Genomic DNA, 18,223 nt, shown 5'->3' on the forward strand with positions numbered 1-18,223 from the left:
TATTGCTGGTACGGGAACATAGAAAAAGCAATGGAGATTGGCAAGGAGATAAATGCAAAGGTTGGATATATAGCATCCAGATACTTCAAAAGTCTATAAAAATCACTCAATTTCCCCTTTTATTTTATCCTTATTTATAATTAATTGCTATAGCATCCAGAGTTGACATCTATAGCCCTTTAATTTATGTTTTCTACTATAAACCCAGAGCATTAAACTGTGACTAGCTTTTGTATGAGGATATTTATTTGATTCTTTCTCATTTGTACGGGACAATCCAGATAATTAAGAATTGTCAATTAATGCTTCTGACATGCATGTGAACTAACAATACTTGAGATTAGGTCAGAATTTTCCCAAAAAGGTTGTTTAATTAGAGTAGAACTAGGGTGTTCTTAAGCTCACCAAAGTGTTTGGTGAGCTTGACTCCAAAATCCGTCAAATCGGTTTCAAATGACGAATCCGAACCGTTGGAACCCGCCTATTTTACGTGTGATGCGTCTACATGTGAAATTTTTAAACTTTCGAATTAGTTTAGTATAAAGTCAAGCGGTCAAAACATGTTGAAAAAATGAATGCACTAAAATTAATTTATTAACCTTCTAATTTTGATCAATTGACTTTATACTAAACTAATTCGAAAGTTAAAAAATTTCACATGTAGACGCATCACACGTAAAATAGACGGGTTCCAACGGTTCGGATTCGTCATTTGAAACCGATTTGACGGGTTTTGAAGTCAAGCTCATCAAACACTTTGGTGAGCTTAAGAACACCCTAGTTCTACTCGTTTAATTAAATCAACAACATGAGAAATAAACTTTACACTAAGCAAAATTCATATATTTAAATACAGAAATTATTCCAATTATGATTGGAATAGTTGTCATTGGAATAATTTAACAACGTGTTCCACCAAAGGTATTGCACTGCACTAAGGGAAGGAAAAAGCATTTGTCCATCCGCAGCCATTTCAATTCATGGATATAAGAAAATAAGCAGACTACTTAGATATGGACAACTTTAGAAATAAAATAGTTATGATTAAAAGACTAAACTTGAAGTCCTTGAATCCAAACAATGATGTCTTGTTATTAATACAACCATCCCAAGTGGTTTATTTTTTATTAATACAACTGTTCTCAGGGCAATGCCCGGCAAACTTAAAAAAAAAAAAAAAAGGATTGGTCCAAGAGTACATTATCAGAAATAGTAATTAAGCATAAGTGTGATAATACGAATGGCAAGGGGTGGTAGCGCACACACAAACACAAAAAGAAGCATTAATTGTAACACAAATTACCAGAATAAACTAAACAAATAAACTTGCAATGTTTTAACGAATTTATTTTGATGAATCAAGAGCATAAATCTGCAGAGCACAACAACCATGCACCATGCAAGAGGGAAAGACATCAAGTCTGAAATGAATAAAAGGAGATTGCATTATTTATTAGCACATCATGTACATGAAATAAATTCTGATATAGCATTGCACATCACATCCTGTCACTTTCAGATGGATGTGCTTCCTAATTACTTCATTATGGCCTGAGTTGCACAAATTATAAGCTGTCTGTCATGCTGTAAATTCTAGTACTTTCTGTTGGTATAATATAATTATGTATGATACAAATGTAGTTTGCTTCAGAATTTCATTTTCTCAATTATGAAGGTGTTATGTGCAATCTCAACTTCTTATCGCAAGGGAATTAAATTCAAATATACTCCGGAGATAATAACGTCTCAAAGATTTTGAATCAGATGGATATAGCACCAAATACCTGTTAAATTAACATTCAGGGGAGCTAAGAACCAATTCTGTCTTTAGCTGCAGATTTTCTTGCCCTTCTTTTCCTTATGATCGTATCTCCAAGCAGTTCTGCAATTTTAAGAAATGTTTGTAAAAAAAAATATATATTATAATGAAGTTAGAAGTTGGATTAGTACGTTAGAAGAAGGTGAATATATAATTACATCAATTCTTAAGTGAAAAATGTATTTGTTTCCCCAGAAAATTCTATTGGAACATAAAGTTGTAGAAAATATTAAGAGGATCGAAAACAGACTGTCCTTTGTAGCTAACAAAAATTAGTAAACACCAAAAAAGAAAAGAAAAAGAACAATAGACTATGTGATAAATATTAAGTTTAGTTATATTTGAAGGAAAATGAATGAGTCTGTCAGCACACAGTCACATAAACACAAGGCGCCTCTGCTTTTGGATTTAGTTAAAATAAAATCAGTTGAAAAAAATCAATGTATGCCTGATTCTTCTTTAACCAATGAAAAGAGTTGTTCATATCTCCTGTAAAATATGTAATTACCTGATGGCAGTTTTCCATTTATATTTTGACCTCTAGTCTCATCAAGCTTAAGACAATTATGAATATGGACTTCCCGTAGAGATGCAAGAAACTGGAGCCCCCCTACCGACTGTAACTTGTCACATCTAAACAAACCCAGCTTTGATAGAGATTTAAGATTGCTTGTGACCTCAGCTGGAATAGATGCCAAACTTTGGCAGCCACCTATAGTCAAGGTTTCAAGGGAAGTGAGGTTTTGCAAGCAGCTGGGAATTGACTTCTCAAGGTCACCACAATCCAGTTCGAGGACCTTGACAGAGGGTGGTAAGACCATAGCATTTGGGCTTCTAATCTTGGGGCACGAATAGATTATCAGCTGCTCAAGCAATTCAAATCCTCCAAATAATTCTACTGACAGTGAGTCCAGATTGTCGCAATAAAATACCTCAATATGCTTTAGGGCTGGCAGGTGGTTTGGCTCCAACAAATTCTGAAGATTTTTTAGTTGGGTGCATTCTGTAATGACTAATTTAGTGATGAAACGAGGGAGGTGAGAGATAGTTGACACCTTACATCTATCAATATGGACTTCAGTTAAATTTGGCAAAAACTCTTCCTTCAACCAACTTGGTGATAAATTTCTACCTCTATAACCGGAGATTTTCAACTCTTTGAGATTATGATGGGGACATAAACCATCTAGTACCTCTTTATCGTGATCTTCATTTCCACTATTACCACTAAAAGACCATTGCAATTCCAAATGGTTAATGAATGGTTTGTTGTTCAGTTGTGCTTCTTGAGCAGCTTCTTTGCTGGGAATATATTCAAGCTGGTTTAAATGAAGAGATCCATTGAGTTGGCAAAAGTTCTTTAATATCTCAATTTTCTTATTACACTTCAACAAGAAAACCGTCAGGTAGTTACATTGGATTGCTTTGACAATATTTTCAAAACGTTCTAAATTTACCACATTGTTGAATCCTTCGGAAAAAAGTTCAATCTTTTTGCAATCCATCATATTTAGATACTGGAGGTTATAAAGGTTACAAATGGACTGTGGCAATATTTCAATATTTGTGCCAGAAATATCCAGAAACTGAAGATGCTTTAGGTTTCCAATGTTATCGGGTAGCTTCTTAATTTTGCATCTTGCAAGCGATAATGATCGAATATTTGTAAGCACATTGCACCATGCTTTTATTCCTTTACTGAAGAAAATGTTAGGACCTACCTTTAGAGAGAGCAATTTCTTATATTTGCACAACTCCTTTTGCTCCTCCAGCTTTAATTTCTTTTGAAATACAGATGCATGACGTATATCAAGAGAGACTTTCTGTTCAGAATGCCCATTTTCTAGGCAAAAGCACTCATCTTTTGTAATAGATAGGCATACATCATGCATCAGATCATGAATCACATATCCATCGTCTCTGCCGCCAAGTCTCTGGAACAATGCTCTCCTTTCAAGGTCAGCAAAGTAACCGTTAGCCAGAGTTCTCAATTCTTTGTCGTTATCTAGAGGTCCAATAAAACCTTGCATGATCCAAAACTCTGTTAACTCAGACTGGGTGAATTTAAAATCCTTGGGATAGAGTGAGCAAAACGAGAAACATTTTTTCAAATAAGTGGGTAAATATTGATAGCTCAATTGAAGTACCGGAAGTATATGATGTTCCTCTGTTTGAAATTCCCACATTTTACTATCTTTGATACGCATCCAGTGTCCAACATTTAAATTTGTTCTCAAAAGACCTCCGATTGTTTTGGCAGCAAGTGGAGATCCTTTTAGCCTTTTACAAATTTCATTACCAATAACCTCCAATTCTGGATTAATATTGTCTGATTCAGCAACCGGATCAAATGCACAGCTCTTAAAGAAGTCCCAGTAAATATGCTCTTCTAAACCCTCCAAATTTATAACACCCCTGGAGCCTATACTTGTACCTGAAATTTCCACACATTCAGGAGACCTAGTTGTCACCAGCACTACACTTCCCTCAGATGCTTCTTTCATTGGTGCCAAAACACGTTGCCAGTCCTTGCTCCAAACATCATCAAGAACTAGCAAAAATTTCTTTGATTTTAATGTCTCTTCTAAATCCAATTGCATGGTGTTGAAATTAGTTAGATTATACTCTTTTTTAGTGACACTCTCCATGATTTCTTTAGTTAAACTTACCAAATCAAAATTATCAGAGACACACACCCACATAATTAGATCGAAGTACGACTTTACAGTTTTATCATTGCAAACCATTTGCGCAAGGGTAGTTTTACCGACGCCTCCCATACCTACTAAAGATAATACTGACACATTCCCTTTCTTATCCATTCTGCTGCTACTCTCCCCAATATCTGAATTATGCATGCTCACTCTTTTCGCTCTCTTCCTTTTACAGGATCCAGAACTGGGAACTCCCATTAAACGGATCACTTTGTTGAACTCTTTATCACGCCCCCACACATTAGATATTTCAAGAAGTGTGCTTGTAATAGGTCTAGCAGTTGGGCTAAATTGGTTGGGATTTTCTGGTATACCATGACGGTCACAAACTTCTTTCATTTCATTATAGACTTTATTAAGCCTATCATGAACCCCTTTTACTTTGGTCGGGAAATCTTTCATCCAGTTAGTCAAAATTTTACTAATACCTGAGCTCTTTTCGACTTTATTTTTCAATCTTTCGTACTCCAATTCATCTACTATGCTTTCGGCTTCATACATGGAATCTTTAAGCTGGTAAAGGAGCTTGTCTATGGGGTCATACATAGGCAATCGCCAGCATTCCGATCTCTCAATTAGGCGCTGTGCCTTAGGCAGTGCATCACGAAGTTCTGAGAAGTAACTATCAACATCATTGCTACTACGCCAAGTATCAACAACAGATTGGCCAATAGTTGACACCAAAAATTCAAGTACCTTTTCCCACAATATCATTCCCCCCTGTTATAGTTATCATCCACAAGGAAAGGATTAGATAAGTAGCAAAATAAGTAGAAAAAGTCTTTTTTCTTTTGTTCTGCTCACCTTTTTTTCCATGAATTGAAGCAAAAGGAGTAACTTTTCTAACAAAAGGAATTCCCTGTCAGAAGAAGAGGAAAAACAGAGATGTGCAAGCCTTTTTCTTCAATTTTTGTCAGAGAAGAAACATAGTATTTTCTTGTAACATGAATATTGGAAGAAACACAACTGAATGAAAAATTGAGAATTTTGTTGAGAAGGATTTTGATCAGATTGAAAGAGGGGAGCATTAATGATTCAAAGAAACATAGTATTGTAAATAGCAAAGAATAATTTTGATCAGATTGAAGAAAAAAAATTGTATAACGTCAACACGGACATATACAAAAAATGGTGGAAAAAATCTCCTCAATTATATATATACAGTCTTAAATTCAAGAATTCATTTTCATCTTAATTAGATATTATAGTGTACCTTGTAATCATGTACCAGGTCCAACTAATATCTTACTAATTAATCCGATTTGACCGCAACAAGCCATGAACCATCTTACCTAATAGGCCAATATAATATTTCATTTGACTATGTTGCAATTTGCACCAAATTTGTATAATTAATTGCACGGAGTTTCATGCTTTGAAACTCGCCAAGAAAGGGTATATATCATGCATGGCACTAATTGACAACTTGTGGCCAGTTCAAGTCAAACTAATATATAAAAATTATAAATTAATGCTTCTGCAATGTGAACTAACAATACTTGAGATTAGGTCAGAATTTTCCCAAAGAGGTTGTTTAATTAAATCAACAACATGAGAAATAAACTTTACACTAAGCAAAATTCATATAGTTAAATACAGAAATTATCCCAATGATGACAGGAATAGTTGTCATTGGAATAATTTAACAACGTGTTCCACCAAAGGTATTGTACTGCACTAATGGAAGGCAAAAGCATTTGTCCTCAGCCATTTCAATTCATGGATATAACAAAATAAGCAGACTACTTAGATATGGACAACTTCAGAAATACAATAGTGATGATTAAAAGACTAAACTTGAAGTCCTTGAATCCACACAATGATGTCTTGTTATTAATACAACCATCCCAAGTGGTTTCTATTTTATTAATACAACTGTTCTCAGGGCAATGCCCGGCAAACTTAAAAAAAAAAAAAAAAAAGGATTGGTCCAAGAGTACATTATCAGAAATAGTAATTAAGCATAAGTGTGATAATACGAATGGCAAGGGGTGGTAGCGCACACACAAACACAAAAAGAAGCATTAATTGTAACACAAATTACCAGAATAAACTAAACAAATAAACTTGCAATGTTTTAACGAATTTATTTTGATGAATCAAGAGCATAAATCTGCAGAGCACAACAACCATGCACCATGCAAGAGGGAAAGACATCAAGTCTGAAATGAATAAAAGGAGATTGCATTATTTATTAGCACATCATGTACATGAAATAAATTCTGATATAGCATTGCACATCACATCCTGTCACTTTCAGATGGATGTGCTTCCTAATTACTTCATTATGGCCTGAGTTGCACAAATTATAAGCTGTCTGTCATGCTGTAAATTCTAGTACTTTCTGTTGGTATAATATAATTATGTATGATACAAATGTAGTTTGCTTCAGAATTTCATTTTCTCAATTATGAAGGTGTTATGTGCAATCTCAACTTCTTATCGCAAGGGAATTAAATTCAAATATACTCCGGAGATAATAACGTCTCAAAGATTTTGAATCAGATGGATATAGCACCAAATACCTGTTAAATTAACATTCAGGGGAGCTAAGAACCAATTCTGTCTTTAGCTGCAGATTTTCTTGACCTTCTTTTCCTTATGATCGTATCTCCAAGCAGTTCTGCAATTTTAAGAAATGTTTGTAAAAATATATATATATATTATAATGAAGTTAGAAGTTGGATTAGTACGTTAGAAGAAGGTGAATATATAATTACATCAATTCTTGAGTGAAAATTTTATTTGTTTCCCAATAAAATTCTATTGGAACATAAAGTTGTAAAAAATATTAAGAAGATCGGAAACAGATTGTCCTTTGTAGCTAACAAAAATTAGTAAACACCAAAAAAAAAGAAAAAGAACAATAGACTGTGGGATAAATATTAAGTTGAGTTATATTTGAAGGAAAATGAATGAGTCTGTCAGCACAAAGTCACATAAACACAAAGCGCCTCTGCTTTTGAAATTAGTTAAAATAAAATCAGTTCAAAAAAAATCAATATATGCTTGATTCTTTTTTAATCAATGAAAACAGTTGTTCATATCTCCTGCAAAATATGTAATTACCTGATGGCAGTTTTTCCAAATATATCTTGACCTCCAGTCTCATCAAGCGTAGGACAACCCCAAATATTGACTTCCTGTAGAGATGCAAGAAACTGGAGCCCCCCTAGCGACTGTAAATTGGGACAGCTCCACAAATACAGCTTTAATAAAGATTTAAGATTGCTTGTGACCTCAGCTGGAATAGATACCAAATGTTGGCAATCATATATACGCAAAGTTTCAAGGGAAGTGAGGTTTTGCAAGCAACTGGGAATTGACTTTTCAAGGTCACCACAACTGCTCAGTTCGAGGCCCTTGACAGAGGGTGGTAAGACCATAGCATTTGGGCTTCTAATCTTGGGGCACAAAACAATTATCAGCTGCTCAAGCAATTTAAATCCTCCAAATAATTCTACTGACAGTGAGTCCAGATTCTCGCAAGCCCTTACCTCAATATGCTTTAGCGCTGGCAGGTGGTTTGGCTCTAACAAATTCTGAAGATGAAATAGTTGATGGCATTCTCTAATGACTAATTTAGTGATGAAACGAGGGAGGTGAGAGATAGTTGACACCTTACTACACAGATCAAACTCAACTTCTGTTAAATTTGGCAAGAACTCTTCCTTCAACCAACTTGGTGATAAATTTCTACCTCCATAACCGGAGATTTTCAACTCTTTGAGATTATCATGGGGACATAAACCATCAAGTACCTCATGATCGTGATCTTCATTTCCACTATTACCACTAAAAGACCATTCCAAAACCAAACGGTTAATGAATGGTTTATTGTTCAGTTGTGCTTCTTGAGCAGCTTCTTTGCTGGGAACATATTCAAGACCTTTTACATGAAGAGATCCATTGAATTTGCAAAAGTTCTTTAATATCTCAATTTTCTTATTACCTTGCAAGCAAACCATCAGGGAGTTAGATTGCATTGCTTTGACAATATTTTCAAAACATTCTAAATTAACCAAATTGTCGAATCCTTTGGGAAAAAGTTCAATCTTTTTGCAATCCATCATATTTAGATACTGGAGGTTGTAAAGGTTACAAATGGACTCTGGCAATATTTCAATATTTGTGCCAGAAATATCCAGAAACCGAAGATGCTTTAGGTTTCCAATGTTATCGGGTAGCTTCTTTATTTTGCATCTTGCTAGGGATAATGATCGAATATTTGGAAGCACATTGCACCATGCTTCTATTATTTTATAGCCACAACTACTTGTAGGACCTACCTTTAGGGAGAGCAATTTCTCATATTTGCACAACTCCTTTTGCTCCTCCAGCTTTAATATCTTTTGAAATACTGATACATGACGAATATCCAGAGAGACTTCAGAATGCCCATTTTCTAGGCAAAAGCACTCATCTTTTGTAATAGATTGGCATACATCATGCATCAGATCATGAATCACATATCTATCGTTTTCGTCGCCAAGTCTCTGGAAAAATGCTCTCCTTGCAAGGTCAGAAAAGTAACCGTTCGCCAGAGTTCTCAATTCTTTCTCGTTATCTAGAGGTCCAATAAAACCTTGCATGATCCAAAACTGCGTTAACTCAGATTGGGTGAATTTAAAATCCTTGGGATAGAGTGAGCAAAACGAGAAACATTTTTTCAAATCAGTGGGTAAATATTGATAGCTCAATTGAAGTACTGGAAGTATATCATGTTCCCCCTTTTGTAATTCCCACATTTTACTATCTTTGATACGCATCCAGTGTCCAACATTTAAATTTGTTCTCAAAAGACCTCCGATTGTTTTGGCAGCAAGCGGAGATCCTTTTAGCCTTTTACAAATTTCCTTACCAATAACCTCCAATTCTGGATTAATAGTGGTTGATTCGGCAACCGAATTAAATGCACAGCTCTTAAAGAACTCCCAGTAAATAAGCTCTTCTAAACCCTCCAAATTTATAACACCTCTGGAACCTATACTGCTGCCTGAAATTTCCACACATTCAGGAGACCTAGTTGTCACCAGCACTACACTTCCCTCAGATGCTTCTTTCATTGGTGCCAAAACACGTTGCCAGTCCTTGCTCCAAACATCATCAAGAACTAGCAAAAATTTCTTGGATTTTAATGCCTCTTCTAAAACCAATTGCATTTCGTTAAAATTAGTAAGATTGCACTCTTTTTTAGTGGCACTCTCAATCATTTCTTTAGTTAACCTTACCGAATCAAAATTGTCAGAGACACACACCCACATAATTAGATCGAAGTACTTCTTTACACTACTTTTATCATTGCAAACCATTTGCGCAAGGGTAGTTTTACCGACGCCTCCCATGCCTACTATAGATAATACTGACACATTCCCTTTCTTATCCATTCTGCTTCTACTCTCCCCAATATCTGAATTATGCATGCTCACTCTTTTCCCTTTCTTCCTTTTACAGGATCCACTACTGGGAACGACTCCCATTAAACGGACCACTTCGTCGAACTCTTTATCACGCCCCCGCACATTAGATATTTCAAGATCAAGTGTGCCTGTTTTAGGTCTAGCAGTTTGGCTAAATTGGTTGGGATTTTCTGGTATACCATGACGGTCACAAACTTCTTTCATTTCATCATAGAATTTATTAAGCCTATCATGAACCCCTTTTACTTTGGTCGGGAAATCTTTCATCCAGTTTTTTAAAATTTTACGAATACCTGAGCTCTTTTCGACTTTATTTTTCAATCTTTCGTACTCCAATTCATCTACTATGCTTTCGGCTTCATACATGGAATCTTTAAGCTGTTTAAGGAGCTTGTCTATGGGGTCATACATAGGCAATCGCCAGCATTCCGATCTCTCAATTAGGCGCTGTGCCTTAGGCAGTGCATCACGAAGTTCTGAGAAGTAACTATCAACATCATTGCTACTACGCCAAGTATCAACAACAGATTGGCCAATAGTTGACACCAAAAATTCAAGTGCCTTTTCCCACAATATCATTATCCCCTGTTATAGTTATCATCCACAAGGAAAGGATTAGATAAGTAGCAAAATAAGTAGAAAAAGTATTTTTTTCTTTTGTTCTGCTCACCTTTTTTGCCATGAATTGAAGCAAAAGGAGTAACTTTTCTAACAAAAGGAATTCCCTGTCAGAAGAAGAGGAAAAACAGAGATGTGCAAGCCTTTTTCTTCAATTTTTGTCAGAGAAGAAACATAGTATTTTCTTGTAACATGAATATTGGAAGAAACACAACTGAATGAAAAATTGAGAATTTTGTTGAGAAGGATTTTGATCAGATTGAAAGAGGGGAGCATTAATGATTCAAAGAAACATAGTATTGTAAATAGCAAAGAATAATTTTGATCAGATTGAAGAAAAAAAATTGTATAACGTCAACACGGACATATACGAAAAATGGTGGAAAAAATCTCCTCAATTATATATATACAGTCTTAAATTCAAGAATTCATTTTCATCTTAATTAGATATTATAGTGTACCTTGTAATCATGTACCAGGTCCAACTAATATCTTACTAATTAATCCGATTTGACCGCAACAAACCATGAACCATCTTACCTAATAGGCCAATATAATATTTCATTTGACTATGTTGCAATTTGCACCAAATTAGTATAATTAATTGCACGGAGTTTCATGCATTGAAACACGCCAAGAAAGGGTATGTATCATGCATGGCACTAATTGGCAACTTGTGGACGATTAAAGTCAAACTAATATATAAAAATTATAAATTAATTAATTAAATAATTAAAAAATGTAACAAAGGCAAAGGTTAATGTATTAATTTAATGTTTATATCAAAAGTAATATTTTTACAAGAGAAACGATACTATATATATTACATCATAGTTTAATAACTCTACATTTGGCACCGATTTTTTTATTTATATCCAAAAATTAAATTAAATTTCAAAAACTAACCGAACCGGATGTCAAATTTTAAATCTACCCAAACCGGTTAACCGTTAACCGGACCAAATTTCCGGTTAACGGTTAACCGGACCCTTTGAAATGGTTCGGTTAACCGTTAACCGGACCCAAACCATGGGTCCGGTTAACGGTTAACCGGATTCGTTGGTTCGCTGAACCGTTAACCGAACCCAATTTTTTTTTTTTTTTTTTTTTTTTTTACTTTTTTTTAAAACAGAAAATTTTTATTTATTTATTTTTTTCTATTGAAAATATACATGAAAATTCGTATTTAGATTTATCAAATTTACACCAAAAATTTTTGTAAATCAAATATGAAATTTAAAATTATAGAAAAATACACATACACATACATATACACATACACATACACATACACATACACATATACATATACATATACATATACATAAATAATATACGGTTACCAATTTTTTTTTTTTTTTACTTTTTTTTAAAACAGAAAATTTTAAATTTTTTTATTTTTCTATTGAAAATATACATGAAAATTCGTATTTAGATTTATCAAATTTACACCAAAAATTTTTGTAAATCAAATATGAAATTTAAAATTATAGAAAAATACACATACACATACACATACACATATACATATACATATACATAAATAATATACGGTTACCAATTTTTTTTTTTTTTTTTAACTTTTTAAAAAAAAAATTTTAAAGAGAAAATTTTAATAAATCTAAATACGAATTTTCATGTATATTTTCAATAGAAAAAAAAAATTAAAAATTTTCTGTTTTAAAAAAAAGTAAAAAAAAAAAAAAAAAATTGGTAATCGTATATTATTTATGTATATGTATATGTGTATGTGTATGTGTATGTGTATTTTTCTATAATTTTAAATTTCATATTTGATTTACAAAAAATTTTGGTGTAAATTTGATAAATCTAAATACGAATTTTCATGTATATTTTCAATAGAAAAATAAAAAAATTTAAAATTTTCTGTTTTAAAAAAAAGTAAAACAAAAAAAAAATTTGGTAACCGTATATTATTTATGTATATGTATATGTATATGTATATGTATATGTATATGTATATGTGTATGTGTATGTGTATGTGTATTTTTCTATAATTTTAAATTTCATATTTGATTTACAAAAATTTTTGGTGTAAATTTGATAAATCTAAATACGAATTTTCATGTATATTTTCAATAGAAAAAAAAAAAATTTAAATTTTCTGTTTTAAAAAAAAGTAAAATAAAAAAAAAATAAAATAAAATAAAAAATTGGGTTCGGTTAACGGTTCAGCGAACCAACGAATCCGGTTAACCGTTAACCGGACCCATGGTTTGGGTCCGGTTAACGGTTAACCGAACCATTTCAAAGGGTCCGGTTAACGGTTAACCGGTTTGGGTAGATTTAAAATTTGACAGCCGGTTCGGTTAGTTTTTGAAATTTAATTTAATTTTTGGATATAAATAAAAAAATCGGCATTTGGCACCTAGTCATTACCAGTGAAGGTGTTCGATGAAATGCTAACGGCCGATGTAGAGCAAATTTGGGCCAAATTGAGAAGCGGGTCGAGTTAAGGGTGCAATAAAAAAGTGAAATTGATACATTTTAAGTTATATCTATTGATTTATGTTTATATCAACATTTAACAGTCCTTATAACGACACATTTTCACTTGGGCCTTCTTTCTTCAAAACCCTTTTTGGGTCGTTATTGGGCATTTTGGCCCAGTAACAGCACTTCGCATTTTTTTGCTTTCATTTTTAATTTAGTAATATGATATTACCGTTCTACCCTATATACTCTATTGCACACCAAGTGCTCGACAGATTGCTCCAGAGAAAGAGAGAGAAATGCAATCCCTTCTAAGACTACTAAACACTCAAACAGAATGGAGCATCTTTTCTCACTTCATGCACCACTCTTCCATACTCACTGTTGCAAACTTGCAATCGGATGACCTGATCCTCAATGGGACCATCTAGCGTCCGATCCGAAAGGCTGCCACCTGGCGAGTCGGTCATGTCAGTCAAGCCTTAAATTGCAACTCTTTGACAGGTGGATGCGAGATGGATTTGCGGTGGATCGTGATAGCATTTCTCAAGACTTAAATTGTCTTCGTGCCCGCCATCTCCATTCGTATGATATAGACAAGTTGTCAAACATGTTCGATGAAATGCTAAGTGCCGAGGTAGAACCAAACGAGGTCCCCTACTGCATTTTTGTGAAAGCCTATGTCATGGCCCGGCTTTACACTGTTGCGGAAAGTTACGTTGAGAAGGTTTAAAAAGATAGATCAAACGAACGAGTTGAATTCAATCTTGTCGGTTTATTGCCGGTACGGGATCATAGAAAAAGCAATTGGGATTTTTAAGGAGATGGATGCAAACCAAATGCAATCACTTACCGATCAGACATTGTGTTATCTGAAAGTGGGTCAGGTTATGAATGCAATAAAAACCCTAAAAAAAGATCATGGCAAAAGGGAAAATGGCAACCTTTCAACAATAAAATGATTGGGTGTCCGTTTTGAGATTCGTGCCAGATTCAAACTGACGACTTAGATCTCATTCTAACCAGTCAGGTATTCAAAATGTTGGGTATAGTTTGCAAAAAAAAAAAACATTTAATTGATTTTGAGTTAACAATACTATTTAAATTATTTTTAAGGTTAGATTGAACCTCAATTAAATTTTTTTTTTTTTTTTGTATTCTTTTGTTAATATTATTACTGCTTTCTGGTGACAGTAATAGTTATATATATACACACGAATACCGCAGCTACAGGAAGGGCAATTCAGAGGTTCAATCTAAGAATATGAAGGGCATTATCATTATGTTTTTCTATGCATTCTCTAGAATATGAAAAAATTTAAATTAATGATGTAGTCATTGTAATTCCATGCTAAGGAATATATCTAATCTAAGTGGGTCCTTTTTAGGTTGCTCATTGGATAAATGTTTCCTAAAAGAGCTTTACAAAAATATTTTTTTTTAAAAAAACATAATAATTAATAATGATAAAAGAAACAAGAAAAGACTACATAAAACTGGTCTTTTGGTACATTTATGTCCATATAATTGAAGGCTACATAAAAGAACATAGGCCTATAATTAAAGTCCATTAAAATTATATAGTTCACCTTAGTTCAAAGATTAATTAAGATTTATAGGCCCATGAAATATATCATGCATTTTTTTTTCTGGTTTTCCAGACAAATATTTAATTAATCAAATATTATCTTGAGAGTTGCTGATCATTGCTACCATTTTTAGTATTCACTTTTATTAAATGTTCAGTTTATATGTTCTATTATTCAATTTATAGATTTTATTTTGAATAAGATTTGGCCAGTGTTGAACTCTGACAATTTAATATGAAGGGGTCAAAAACAGACAAATTTATGGAAAATTTAGAGCTCAATTAAGTTTTTTTAAATTTATGAGTTGAACACAGTCTGACATGAAAGGGAGAAAATTGGAGCTCCGTATCAAATTTATCAGAATTGCATTCTTATCTTCTTCTTTTTTTTCAATTGAAAAAGGGAAAGTCTATGATTAGCCTTTCACAATTTATTAGAATTGCATTCTTGTTTTTGTTTTTTGAATTGAAAAAGGTAAAGTCTATGATTAGCCTTTCACAATTTATTAGAATTGCATTCTTGTTTTTGTTTTTTGAATTGAAAAAGGTAAAGTCTATGATTAGCCTTTCACAAATTACTAGGTGTAGAGGCCTATTTTTTAACCATCTAAAAAGCTAACCACTAGATTTAAATTTTGCTATTAAACTGTTTGGATTGATTAATTAGGACTTGACTACGGTGCTATGGGTAGCTAAGAGGCCTCCCGTGCTACGGCTCAATATTCGACTTTTCAAAATCCTAACGGTCGATCTGAACCGTTCATATTATTCTCCATATTAATATGTGCTTGGAGACCAAATTTTACATTTTTTGGAATTTTTTTACTATTTTTTTAGATTTATTGAAATTTGCTGTTTTTCAGACAAATCTGGACCATAAAAAACAGCGATATTCAATAAATCTAAAAAAATAGTAAAAAATTTCCAAAAAATGTAAAATTTGGCCTCCAAACACATATTAATATGGAGAACAAGATGAACGGTTCGGATCGACCGTTAGGATTTTGAAAAGTCTAATATTGAGCCGTAGCACGGGAGGCCTCTTAGCTACCCATAGCATATTAGCCAAAGCCGATTAATTAAACATATATGTTCCACATTTTTGAAATAATGACTATGGATAATTAAATTATTAAAAAAAATAAGCAAAAATTATTTCATTAGTTATTGTCAATTTTCAAGAGATCACTGGCCCAATTATAAATTTGATCTTTTTACTTCTCAGTTAAAATAAAATAGGGTTTGAACAGTCCAGCTGTCAATTTTTAATATTTTTTGGTTTTTTATAATTAAATAGAGTCTGGTATACAGTTGTATTCAGACAATTAAGCTGTCACCTCTTGTAAGTTGTAACTGCAGCTGTTTCCTTGACAAAGTGGCATGCAACCTTTTTTGTTTTAAACTCAACCAATTTGATACTAATTTTTCAAATTTAAATCAACCAACCAACTAAAATCCACATGGTCCCCACCTAATAAGAAATAATTAATAAACCATACCTACATAATCTAAAATTTAAATTTTAAACACAAGAAAAGGGAAACAATAATTATTTAGTTATTTTCCTTGTTATATTAATAAAAAAAACAAAGTGTGCTGCAACCTTTTTTTGGTTCAAATTCGACCAATTTGACATTTAAATTTTCAAATTCAACTCAACCAACTAAAATCCACATGGTCCCCACCTAATAAATAAACAATTAATAAAACATCCCAACATAATCTAAAATTTAAATTTTCGAACACAAGGAAAGGGAAACAATAATTATATATTTATTAATTATCCCTGTTATACTAATAAAAAATAAAGTGGCATGCAACCTTTTTTGGTTCAAATTAAACCAATTTGACACTAATTTTTTCAAATTTAAATCAACCAACCAACTAAAATCCTCATGGTTCCCACCTAATAAAGAAACAATTAATAAACCAGCCCAGCATAATCTAAATTTTAAATCAAGAAAAAGGAAACAATAATTATATAGTTATGATCTCTTTTATAATAATATTAAAAACAACCAATGGCAAAAGTAGAGGGTGCCCACTATATTCTCTGGCTGCCTCATGCCTGTCATGTGGGACCCACATAACAAATGAGGTTTTTTTATGATGGCATATAAGCTAGCAAACCAACAATGGTCTCTCTTCTCCAAAGCACAGAGAGGCAAAGCAAAGCAAGGCTCCTTGATCTGCATTTTTAAAATCAAGAAAGAGGTACCTCTAAACACTAAATTCTCTCTCTAGAATTTACTTCTTTTTTTCAACTACTGCTACTTTTTTGCTAATTCAGGATTAATATTTTGTTCATAATGAAAATAACGAAGATCTAGATTTGCGGTTCCAAAATATAAGCTCAGAGTAGTACTGGTAAGCTTGATTGAATGCAATGAGTTCAATATGTATTTAACAGAAGAGATATTTTGGGTATTCGTTTGTGCATACATGTTGAATTATAGAGGAGACTAAATTAATTTGATATTTTGGAGTTAAGCTATGGTAAAAAAAAGTTAAAAATTAATTTCATATTTTTAAATACTTGTTTGCTTTTCAAAGTCCAAGTAGTCAATCTGAACTGTTCAACATTATTTCCATATGAAATTACTCGCATACTAAATTTTGACATTTTTTTTAGATTTTTTACTATGTTTTTAGATATGTAGAAAATTAGTAATTTTGAATGGTCTAGAAACTTTAGATCAAGTGATATTCTACCTATATAAAAAAATAGTAAAACAATTTCTAAAAAATATAAAATTTGGTCTACAAGTACATTTTCATGTGCATATCATGTTGAACTATTCAAGTCGATTTTTGGAATTTGAAAATGGAAACAGTGATCCATAGTACATACCAATATATGCTATGCATAGTACCGTAGTCTCACTTAAAGGAGTTTGTATAAAAATGTTAACATTATTGAAAATTTTATATTTTTTTAGAAATTTTTTTATATAATTTTAGATAGGTAGAAAATCACTAATTTTGAATTGTCTAGAAATTTTAGATCAAGTGATTTTTTCAATCTAAAAAAATAGTAAAAAAATTCTAATAGATGGCAATCAGATGGTGTAACAAAAAAATTATTGTCCATACTTTTCAAACCAAAAGAAGTTTGTACAAAAAGAATAACATAATTGAAAATTTATAGGACATGGCAACAAACGAAGAACCACCGAGCTGGGCCGAGACATGGGGCACAGGAGGTATAGGCGATAGAGACGCAGCGAGAACTGATACCACCCATGATGATAAGAAAAAGCATAATTCAAAGGGTACATTAGCAAATGTGAAATCGGCAACTTTTACCGGTCTAACCAAGGTCAAGGTAGTTGCGGTTTTAGGCGCTCAGAAGGTTAAAAATGGTACAGTTACTGGTATCAAATGGGTCAGGGAGAAGTACCAGAAAAAAGATTCTGGTACTACTGATCACAAGTAGAGAAAAATTAAAACACTTCTATGGAGAGTATTTTTGTGTTGTGTCAATGGATTTGTTGAAACTGAATGAGTATGTCACAATTGGATTGCTTTGTTGTTTTAGTCATGATTTTGGAAATGCAGTTTTTCTAGGAGATGGCTTTATTTCTCTTCATTTATTTGCACAAAAGAAAAA

At 32.8% G+C, this 18,223-nt stretch overlaps 2 protein-coding genes across 3 annotated transcripts in view; one reads left to right on the plus strand and one right to left on the minus strand.

Annotated features, from left to right (window-relative positions):
• The window catches only part of LOC144544913 (putative disease resistance protein RGA3), a 59,941-nt gene extending 49,179 nt beyond the window's left edge, over positions 1-10,762 (minus strand). Inside the window, exons 1-4 of one of the 2 annotated variants that reach the window (XM_078293460.1) lie at positions 7,674-10,759; positions 2,328-2,466; positions 1,785-1,882; positions 1,146-1,421 (exon numbers count right to left, since the gene is read on the minus strand). In XM_078293460.1, the coding sequence (XP_078149586.1) occupies positions 1,809-1,882; positions 2,328-2,466; positions 7,674-10,532 (3,072 nt within the window). In that variant the 5' untranslated portion in view covers positions 10,533-10,759 and the 3' untranslated portion in view covers positions 1,146-1,421; positions 1,785-1,808. Of the gene's footprint in view, positions 1-1,145; positions 1,422-1,784; positions 1,883-2,327; positions 2,467-7,673 lie in introns of those variants that run through there. The other variant, XM_078293459.1, reaches the window with a different exon arrangement.
• A 5,898-nt stretch (positions 10,763-16,660) lies between these two features.
• Positions 16,661-18,223, plus strand: LOC144545141 (uncharacterized). Its single transcript, XM_078293726.1, has 2 exons — positions 16,661-16,827; positions 17,762-18,223. Exons 1-2 carry the CDS (start codon positions 16,720-16,722, stop codon positions 18,047-18,049), a joined length of 396 nt encoding a protein of 131 aa, XP_078149852.1. The 5' UTR covers positions 16,661-16,719; the 3' UTR covers positions 18,050-18,223.

Source organism: Carex rostrata, chromosome 27 (genome assembly GCF_964058835.1).
Source record: "Carex rostrata chromosome 27, lpCarRost1.2, whole genome shotgun sequence".
Lineage (NCBI taxonomy): Eukaryota > Viridiplantae > Streptophyta > Magnoliopsida > Poales > Cyperaceae > Carex > Carex rostrata.